This window comes from Diaphorina citri, unplaced genomic scaffold, assembly GCF_000475195.1.
Source record: "Diaphorina citri unplaced genomic scaffold, Diaci psyllid genome assembly version 1.1 scaffold4076, whole genome shotgun sequence".
Classification (NCBI taxonomy): domain Eukaryota; kingdom Metazoa; phylum Arthropoda; class Insecta; order Hemiptera; family Psyllidae; genus Diaphorina; species Diaphorina citri.
This window is the reverse complement of record NW_007381475.1, coordinates 1,347-12,344: the sequence shown is the minus strand read 5'-3', so window position 1 is coordinate 12,344 and position 10,998 is coordinate 1,347. Positions and strand designations below refer to the sequence as shown.

The 10,998-nt window shown below is 36.1% G+C and overlaps 1 protein-coding gene across 1 annotated transcript; it reads right to left on the bottom strand.

Annotated features, from left to right (window-relative positions):
* Positions 1-1,328: 1,328 nt before the first annotated feature.
* On the bottom strand, positions 1,329-10,792 carry LOC103520794 (very-long-chain 3-oxoacyl-CoA reductase; the record flags this gene model as incomplete). Its single annotated transcript, XM_026831772.1, has 9 exons — positions 1,329-1,574; positions 1,962-2,188; positions 3,765-3,878; positions 5,000-5,122; positions 7,449-7,686; positions 8,129-8,355; positions 9,967-10,077; positions 10,418-10,540; positions 10,754-10,792. Coding segments are annotated over 9 exons (1,448 nt in total), but the record flags the coding sequence as incomplete, so codon positions are not given.
* Between the last annotated feature and the right edge of the window lie 206 nt (positions 10,793-10,998).

Here is a 10,998-nt window from a genome sequence, read left to right as displayed (position 1 = left end):
GTGTAATTTTCTAATCAATACGGCTTAACTTATTCATAGTGGTCATAAGGGACCACAAAAGTTCCGATGCCATCGAATTATTGAGTGGTGAATAAACTATGACAGGTAAATAGACTGTACGAACGTGAAGCAGAACTTTTGGTTCGGAAAGTGATTGATATTACAAATACACCATTGTATTTACTGGACATACCTATTGTCCGTATGTACATACCTACTCCTGGACAAAATTTTTTTAGTACAGTAGAACCCCGATTTTTATGAACTTTGGTTATATAAACCCCCCAGGAAAGTGATTGATATTACAAATACACCATTGTATTTACTGGACATACCTATTGTCCGTATGTACATACCTACTCCTGGACAAAATTTCTTTAGTACAGTAGAACCCCGATTTTTATGAACTTTGGTTATATGAACCCCCCGTTATATGAACTTGAAAATCTGAGCTTTTTATTTATTTTTTACTCAAAAATTGATTTTTTTTTTCTGACAATGCAAACAAAAATTTCCGATTTTTTATTTCAACCTTCACAGAAATTGTAAACAATAATGCTAATGTGAACATATTTTGTCCTTTAAGTCACATAATTTGTCATTAAAAGGACAAAAAATAGGGATGGGTAAATATTCTCTGAGTCGATTCAAAGAGTCGAAAATTTCAAAAGAATTGTGAATCACAATTCTTAAATTCAAAGAATCACACCTTCACAGAAATTGTAAACAATAATGCTAATGTGAACATATTTTGTCCTTTAAGTCACATAATTTGTCATTAAAAGGACAAAAAATAAGCATTTCCTCTCAAAAATTTGCCATGTTTTCTTTGTTTTCTAATGTAACCCTGATTTTATGAACTACCTTTGGTCCCGATTAGTTCATAAAATCAAAAGCGCTAGGCCGCGGGCTCGATTCCCACCCGGGGCGGATTTTATGCTGAACGGATAATGTTCGTTCTCAAAACAGCTGGCTTTCCCCTATTATATCTTCCTTCTCTCTTCGATTTCGGGACGATAAGACTTTACCCACTTTTGGGGTAGGTACTGAAAATACCTACTTATGGAAATAGGTACATATATTTTTCATGTATCAGGATATGGATAAAGCGCTAGGCCGCGGGCTCGATTCCCACCCGGGGCGGATTTTATGCTGAACGGATAATGTTCGTTCTCAAAACAGCTGGCTTTCCCCCATTATATCTTCCTTCTCTCTTCGATTTCGGGACGATAAGACTTTACCCACTTTTGGGGTACTGAAAAAACCTACTTATGGAAATAGGTATATATTTTTCATGTATCAGGGTATGGATCCTGTTCGTAACTTACCATTATATCGAAAACCCAATAGCCAGTCGTGTGTCTGAGGAGACCCAAAGTAGAAACGGCCCAGGATGCATACAGACGGGCATTCGGGTACAGGATAGGCTGTATACTCAGTGGGATATTTTTAGCAGTCAGAGAGTTGTCTTTGGTCATGTTAGTATCGACTAGGCCAGGATAGAGGTATTGGACTTGAATGTTGTACTCATACAGTTCCGCTTGTAGGGATTTGGAAAATAGTTCCATGTAAGCCTGAAAAGGGTTAATTTGATTAGTTGGGGGGGGAGGGGAAAAATAGATATTATGTAATAATAGAAAAAAGAAAAAAAAATCACTTGTATCTATTTTGATGGCAAACATTTGACCGGGTTACTTTCTAATGCTCTCATGTAGACCCAGCAAATTGATAGGAAGTATTGTGTCACTTTTCGCCCATGAGGGACATACTACGGGATGGGCATGCCACGGCGATGGTAGATATATCTCATTTGGTTGGCTGGAAAAGCTCAGTGTGATAATCCTGCCATTCAAGCAAGAAAAAGACTTTTTGTTTAATTTAGGGGCTTTAACATTTTGATGTCATTTGCACCAAGTCTGGTTCATGTTCAACCGTAGAAGTCAACATTTTCCAAAGTTTACCTTTGTGGCGGCATAGTTGGTCAAAAAGGGATGCGGTTTCCGTGACGATAGAGACCCCATGTTGACTATTATGCCGCGACGCTTAAGCTTCATCCGCGGCAAAACGAGTTTGGTCATGAGAGCCGTAGCTCCGGCATTGATGATGATCTCGTTCCAAATCTGATCTGAAGGCGTAGCGTCGAATGAGCGAAATATAGGATCTGGGGACACCACTCCAACGTTGTTCACTAGAAAGGGTTAAAGGGTTAATTCCATTTATTTCATTAGAATAGAATATACTCTGCTTTTATTGCCAGAATTTATTGTGTATTTATTTATTGCCAGAATTTATTTATTGTGTATTTGGTACAATATTTTTACCTTGTGGTCTTTTTATTGTGTATTACATCATTGGGTATTGAGGAAAATGAGTAGCTATGGCATATAAATGCGCATAGCGACCGGTGCCAGCATGGTAGGTAAACATTGGATTTTAGGATTATTGAGATATTGGGAAAATCCTACAATGCTGCAGTGAGCACCAAAGTTGTGATATAATAACACAAAGAAACTGCATTTACTTTTCACTCCTTTATAAAATATTTTTCACTTTTATTCTACTAATTGGGAGTATGTAAATGTAATAAGTAGGTAGTTAGGTAAGGTACCTACCTAATTAATTACCTACGTATGTATAGGTACAGTTTTTTTATTTGCCTACTTTTTGTAATATTATTAATATTTTATTTTTTAGAGGGTTAATAGGTATACTTATACTCACTCTTATGAACCAAAATTCGAGTCGGGAACAAGACGAAACGAAACACTTAGAATACTTTCACCTGGTTTAAACACAAATGATTCGGATTCTGTTACCTAATTAATTATGCAAGCAAGGAAAAGGAAGTTTTAAGAATAAAGTCTTCCCAAGGAATTAATTCTCCTGTAGGGAAAAGACAGAATTTTTACGAAAACTCCCAATGCCAACCAACCAACAGAAAAAAATATAGGTGACACCTAAAACAATATTAAACATACTACCTAACTACCTATATAGATATAGGTAGATACTGTACCTTCCTACCTATTGAGTCCCAGTGATACCTAGGATGGTGGAACATCGATTAATTAGAGAGAAAATAAATGTACAATATGAGGAGCATAAATCAGTGAATAGGTAAATTACCTACGACTTTACGAGTAATACTAACACTCCCCCCTCATTTTATCGCTTTTGCCTGTATCTATCTCATCAGCATCACTCTTCTGCTTGTCTCTTTATTCCATAAATCCTAGCTTGAATTTTTTATTGAGATTCCATTTTTATATCTGTCTCGTTAAATATTCTGCATTCAAGTGATTTTGAACAAGTTTCGTCTCAAGAGCCCGGCCTTTTTTTCCTCTCCATTCTTCCTTCCTTGTTGTAAAGCAGGAGGTCTTCAGCCTTTTGCAGATTGTGGGTCTTCTTAGCTTCTTACTATACGTTCGAACAAGTTTCGTCTCAAGAGCCCGGCCTTTTTTTCCTCTCCATTCTTCCTTCCTTGTTGTAAAGCAGGAGGTCTTCAGCCTTTTGCAAATTGTGGGTCTTCTTAGCTTCTTACTATACGTTCGTGGACAACACTTTGCTCCACTAAGTAGATGAAACTCCGGATTTTATTTTTCTTTTCTTCCCAGTTCCCAATGATTTCTACCATTTAGGGTTGAATGGGATCTCTACACCCTTGGAGTACGATACGCCACGAATGGAGTAAGATTTTTTTTTAGAAGAAAAAGGGACCACACTCGTTTTCTGAAAATGTCCACTGCCCGAGTTGTATCACTTACCCAGAATCCCAATATCCAAATCTTTGAGTCCATTTCCTATGGATTCGTAAACTTTCTTGCCTTCGCTGAAGTCTGCTTGTATCACACGGACTTCCACTGTAGGATACAAATTTCCTGAAAAAGTAAAAGTATTGAACAATGATGATTGTGATAATGATAACCTTAAAGAGAGTTTAGCTATTCTATTTTGGGATTCGTAAACTTTCTTGCCTTCGCTGAAGTCTGCTTGTATCACACGGACTTCCACTGTAGGATACAAATTTCCTGAAAATGTAAAAATATTGAACAATGATGATTTTAATAACAGAAAGATGAAAGTATCCTTTTGCAGTTTAGCTGTACCATTTTGTAGACCTAACTCATTTGTCAATAACAATAAATATATGTACGAGACTCGTCTACAGTTTTATGAATATTACATGCAACAAATTTCACTATGGACCCCTAGTGAGCCTTTGTACCTACTTACAAAATTTCGTTCTTCAGCTTTGTATTTTATAATTGTGTACATGCTACATGATAATATTATGTACTTGTAATATGTTAACTTAACTATGTAGTAGGTAATTGATATATGTACGAGACTCGTCTACAGTTTTATGAATATTACATGCAACAAATTTCACTATGGACCCCTAGTGAGCCTTTGTACCTACTTACAAAATTTCGTTCTTCAGCTTTGTATTTTATAATTGTGTACATGCTACATGATAATTATGTACTTGTAATATGTTTACTTAACTATGTAGTAGGTAATTAAAAAGTTATCAGCCAGCCTAGTGAGCTTGGAGGGTAGCGTGTCTGCCTTGTAAGCGCTAGGTCACAGATTAGATTCCCGTCCGGGGCGAACTTTATCCTAAACAGATAAGGCGCGTTCTTGGAACAACTGGCTTTCTCCTATCTTGTCCTCCTATCTTCGATTTCGGGACGATAAGAACTTTTCATGAGTTCCCTCTATCAATACTCTTAAAATAAAATGAAGCTGATGCCTATTTATATTTATACATGTAGATACTTATGACATTGTATGTGAACTTTATCCTAAACAGATAAGGCGCGTTCTTGGAACAACTGGCTTTCTCCTATCTTGTCCTCCTATCTTCGATTTCGGGACGATAAAAACTTTTCATGAGTTCCCTCTATCAATACTCTTAAAATAAAATGAAGTTGCCTATTTATATTTATACATGTAGATACTTATGACATTGTATGTAGATACTTATGTATATACTTACGAATATATTCGGCGGTGTTCTTAAGCTTCTCCATGCTTCTGCTAATCAATACCAGGTTCATTTTTCTCTTGGCCAATTGGATGGCGTAGGCTTTACCAATCCCATCCGTGGAGCCTGTCAATACTGTCAATCAGAAAATGGTTTCAATTAGGTATCATTCCAATATTACCAAGTGCTAGCTTTAAATTACCCAAGTGTATGTCTTCGTCATGCAGTGGCGGTTCCTGGCCCTTCCAACTGGGGGTTCAAACATCTCATTTTGTAGGTACATACCTAGGTAAGTATGCAAATTTGATACCCTCCTTAGATACCCAAAACACTAACATACATATATTATGATAGTCCTAAATTAAAATGGACGCGGCACATAAGGGATCAGGAAGAGACCGCCTTAACATACCATATGATGAAATTTTAAAAACACATTACACAAACTACCGTTCAAACTCAAAGTAGCTTTATTTTAGTGTAATTTTCTAATCAATACGGCTTAACTTATTCATAGTGGTCATAAGGGACCACAAAAGTTCCGATGCCATCGAATAATTGAGTGGTGAATAAACTATGACAGGTAAATAGACTGTACGAACGTGAAGCAGAACTTTTCGTTTGCCCTATAATCTTAGTGAATGCTAGAAAACTAGAAACGGAAAAAATGAGAAAAATAAAAATGTCACTAATTCTGTGTTTTCTTTGACATGAGTTTCACTTACCTACATACACCGCAGGACACAACATTTAATGTAATAAGTAAATTTAATTAATTGACAATAATATCAAATTTATCTGGGTATCAAGTATAAAGTTCTTATTAACCGAAACTACGCATTTAATCATTGTAGTATTGTAGGTAAATGGATAGACAGTAGGTAGGTACAGGTAAAATACGTCGGTACAAGTATACCGAATGATGGTCATTAACATGATGAGGGATTTTATATTACTGAAACAAAAAGAGGAACCTTGTCTGAAGTTTATCAAAGGCAGGAGTTTCTATTCCAAGTATTCGTTGTTGTTTTACCAAATAAACTACTCGTAACTGACTTTTTGTCCTACGTTTTGGCAGCTTTTAATTCTATTCTATTCGTATTTTACGGGTATGAGCAGTTTTTTGACCGTTAAACAATGTATATCCATCTAACTATGAATTGCCTGACGGGAGGCACAATGGTACATTACCTACTTGTCTAATACCTACATGGAAAAATACCTGAGATAAGAATAAATCAAGAGCTCGATTTCACTCCTCTAGAAATAAGTGTAAAAAAAAGTAGAAGAGGTTTTTGAACGTGGAGACCAAATCCAGGACGCACTCGACTTTTATTCCTGGAATAACTACCTTGACCAGATAGAATATGCCCACCCATTGAATGATGGTCATTAACATGATGAGGGATTTTATATTACTGAAACAAAAAGAGGAACCTTAATTGTCTGAAGTTTATCAAAGGCAGGAGTTTCTATTCCAAGTATTTGTTGTTGTTTTTCCTAATAAACTACTCGTAGCCAACTTTTTGTCCTACGTTGTAACAGCCTTTTATTCTATTCGTATTTTACGTGTATGAGCAGTTTTTTAACCGTTAAACAATGTATATCCATCTAACTATGTATTGCCTGATGGGAGGCACAATGGTACATTACCTACTTGTCTAATACCTACATGGAAAAATACCTGAGATAAGAATAAATCAAGAGCTCGATTTCACTCCTCTAGAAATAAGTGTAAAAAAAGTAGAAGAGGTTTTTGAACGTGGAGACCAAATCCAGGACGCACTCGACTTTTATTCCTGGAATACCTACCTACAAATCCTGAAAAAATTAATAAATGAAGAGAAACTGTGCAAGGGAAAAGTCAAGTGTTTCCTTCTAACGAACATAAAGCTCGAGAGTAGTCGAGAGCTTTCATTTTAAAATTACAGTCTTAAATGTTCAGTCCGAAATGTTTCTCTGTAGGTAATACATACCTACCTATGTTGTATACAGGGTTACAGGTAGGTCATAACACCTTCAATGTCCAACTTTACTAACAGAGGGCAATTATTACCTATGTTGTATACAGGGTTACAGGTAGGTCATAACACCTTCAATGTCCAACTTTACTAACAGAGGGCAATTATTACGAGAAAAATCGGGAAATAAAATCAAATACCTATTGAATACCCTATGTATTTTTATAACCTACCTAGTGCTGGTAGGTTTATTTATTATTCTTTTCACTCCTTTAGTCAGCTCCCATGGCGTAGTGGTCACTGCGCTCGCCTTGCACGCGGGAGACCCGGGTTCGATTCCCGGTAGGGTCAAGAAATTATATCATGCAAATAATTGATTCCGGTGACTGGCTGTTGCGGGGCCCACTCAGCCTCGTGAGGAAAATGAGTAGCTATGACATATAAATGCGCATACAAACTTTGAAAAATAGTATAATGGACTAAAATTAAGCTTACCGTGCAATCGAAAAACCAATAGCCAGTCGCAAACTTACACCATCCCAAGGTGCAAATGGCCCAAGAAGCATAGGTAGTGGCCGTAGGGTATGCAAAGGCTCTTAACCAGTCATGCATCTTTCTCATGAAATGGTCTCCTTTGCTCATATTCGTGTCCACGACGGAAGGAATGAGGATCTGGGTCTGAATATTGTGATGAGAAATCTCCCTGGTCAGACAATTCACGAAATGACCCACGAAAGCCTAAAAGGGTTTTAAAGAAAAGATTTATCGAGACAGCCTTTTTACTGAGTATATTTACTAAGTCTATTGAGTAAATTTACCAAGTATCTTCCTATATTTTTACTTTCTGTACCTATACTATACAATAGATAAGTACCTATATAGGGGACCTATACAAGGTAATGTAAGAAGAATATACTGGAATCGGTCAATATGTATTTGTTAAAACCAAGAAAATGGTGAAAATATATTCGTTTCAGGGTCCCCTCAGTCCAAAATGTTATTTCAATTTTTTATAGTCGCCTGAGAATTGATCTGAATATGCAATGTGCGATGAAATATACGTACCTATGTAGTTGTAGTACCTATCATTCGTGGTTTACCTACTTGGGGTGTAAGATTGTAAGAACCACGATACAAATGATTTTTCTATCGCGGAGTTTAATTTTGCTTTTGCTCTTACCTTAGTGCCCGAATAGTTGACAAAGTATGGACTCTTGAAGACCTGCACTATAGAGCCCACAAACACAATCATTCCTCGCTTTCTTTGTTTCATATGAGGCAGTAACATGCGAGTCATTTGTGAAGGGGCCCCGGTATTGACGGTAATCTCATTGTATAGGTGCTCCTTACTGATGTCGTCGAACTTCCGGAATGTGGGATGTGGGGGAGCAATACCGACATTGTTGACTGCACAAAACACACGCGAATAATGATTTTAGAAACGGAATGTGGGATGTGGGGGAGCAATACCGACATTGTTGACTGCACAAAACACACGCGAATAATGATTTTAGAATAATTTCGTATCTATCTCCCTAAAAAGTCTCTCTAAACAACAGTATTTTATCCTTGAACAATTGTGAAAAAATCTGGTGTGAAAATACCAGAACCTTACTATGTATAAAGATAGATATGTCACTCGTAAATTGTTTTCTCTTGAAAATTTGAAACTTTGAAAAGTGAAAACTAAATTTCCTCTCTAGAAATTAAACTTTTCTCCAAAACTCTCCTTGTTCTAGGTAACTTCATGTCAAACAGGATAAACATTTCGGAGATTTCTATTTATAGACAATGGACATACATATTGCCACCTGTTTTTATAAAATTACAGATGCCTAGATTAACGATCGATCTATGTATTCTCTGTGCCTATACATCAATATGTAGGTCATATAGCAACTACAATTATTCATTATTCTAATTAATCTCTTTAGGTTTAGATAGCTTAATAATTAAAAGTTAATTAGTTGTTTTTGTAAACCTCGAGAAGCCTTTATTGAGAGCTCTGCCAACAGGCTTGGGGGCTATTCAACTCTTCTGAAAACAAAGAACTCTTTACTGATAAATAAAAATGGTCTATAAAAATAAACTTGTGTATGTGCATAGCTATTTTGTTTTTGTAAACCTCGAGAAGCCTTTATTGAGAGCTCTGCCAACAGATAAGGCTTGGGGGCTATTCAACTCTTCTGAAAACAAAGAATTCTTCACGGATAAATAAAATTGGGCTCTAAAAATAAACTTGTGTATGTGCAGAGCTATTCTCGGTAGAAATGAAGCTTTACTCCAAAACGTCCCCTGTCCCCTTTACGTCAGGATAAACATTGTGACCGGTGGAGTTATATTCATAATTGCAATCACGAAATATCTATTTGACATTTTTCTATTTTAGAAATTGAACAGGAATGAGTTTTTGCCATTTCTATTTTTACACACCTTTATGTAGGTATATAGGTATTCCCCGAAAGGCAAATAAATCCATATGTACAGGTATCTAGATAGGTAGGGACGTACAAAATATTGATGTAGTACATTAATTCATTCATTTATTTACACAGGCTGACGATTTTCCAGGCATGTTGTGTCTTGTGTACAAATATGTATGGGTATTTATTTGCGAAGTGACAATGTGTTTTTTTCTAGGTTCGAATAGCCATAGGTACCAGGCAGGACCAGGATATAAAATCACCCATCTTGGCAAACAGAGGAAATGACGGTACCAGATACATAATAAAGTAGCGTCTGCATTACACTTTGGTCGATCGTCGATTGGCATCGACTGAAACATGTCTATACCATTAACTTTTCTTTAAATCAACAAACATAAATACTTTTTAACCTTTTTATGGGTTCTAGTTCTAGGTGATGTCAATCTACTTCCATCAACTCCAGTATACTTGTAGAAATGTAGACACAGACATACTAATCATACTATTTTATTTTATTTAGTAATTTATTTGTTTATTTTCTCAAATTAAAGGTAGGTACTATGTATTTCCAAGTAGGTCAAGTCTTGCTTACCCAAAATTCCAACGTCCATATCTTGTAATTCCTTTTCAATGTGTGCATACACTTGTAATCCTTCTGAGAAATCTGCCTGGATTATTTTTACTTCAACATCGTACTGTTTTCCTGTAGAAGAAAGTTTCCATTTTATTGGTAGCATGAAAGAATAATGACTGAAAGAAGGTCACCCCATTTCTACAAACTTTAAGATAAGAAAAATTTAAATAAATTATCACTGAAATTTGGGTCAAACCACCTTTTACAATCTGAGTAGGTATACGTAGGTATTCTATACGAATCCATCTAAATATTTATTATTGAATCTTTTTGAAAATTTCGGATTCGAAATCTCATTCAAGTTAAATAATAACAAAAAAGAAACAAGTCATGGATTTAACTTGCAATATAGGCAAGTATAATAATAATACAATTTTCAAGAGATTTCACTCGTTTTTTAAAAACTCACTTATTTCATTTGCTGTGTCGTTCAGCTTTTGTAGAGTTCTGCTGATGAGGACCAGGTCCATTTTTCGTTTGGCCAATTCTATAGCGTATGCTTTCCCAATGCCATCAGTAGATCCGGTTACCACTGAAACAATACAGAATATGAATAATATAAAAAAAGGGTTTAAACGTCACGGACGTCACGGTATAACTGCTAAGGCCTTTAATAACGGGAATTTCACCCTCCATTCGACGAAAAGCTAACTGCCTACTCAAATCAACCTCACTCAGCCTGAGTGCGGTCAAGAAAACCCAGCAGTTCGCGATTGCCGAGATGGTCACCCGTCCGGATACTAACCATGCTCAAAGATGCTCAATTTTAGTGATCCATTGGGAACTGGTGTATTTACGTGATATCAGCGCTGATTCCAAATGATTATAATTATCATGCTTTAAAAGCAAATATCCCAATAGAGTTGTTCAAACATTTATTACTTATTTTAACAAAATGGCTAGTAATCGCAAATATTAAAATGATATTTCACCCTTTTTTAGTAGGTAATTTAACCCGCGTTGGTGTAAACAACTGATGCAGTGTGTGTG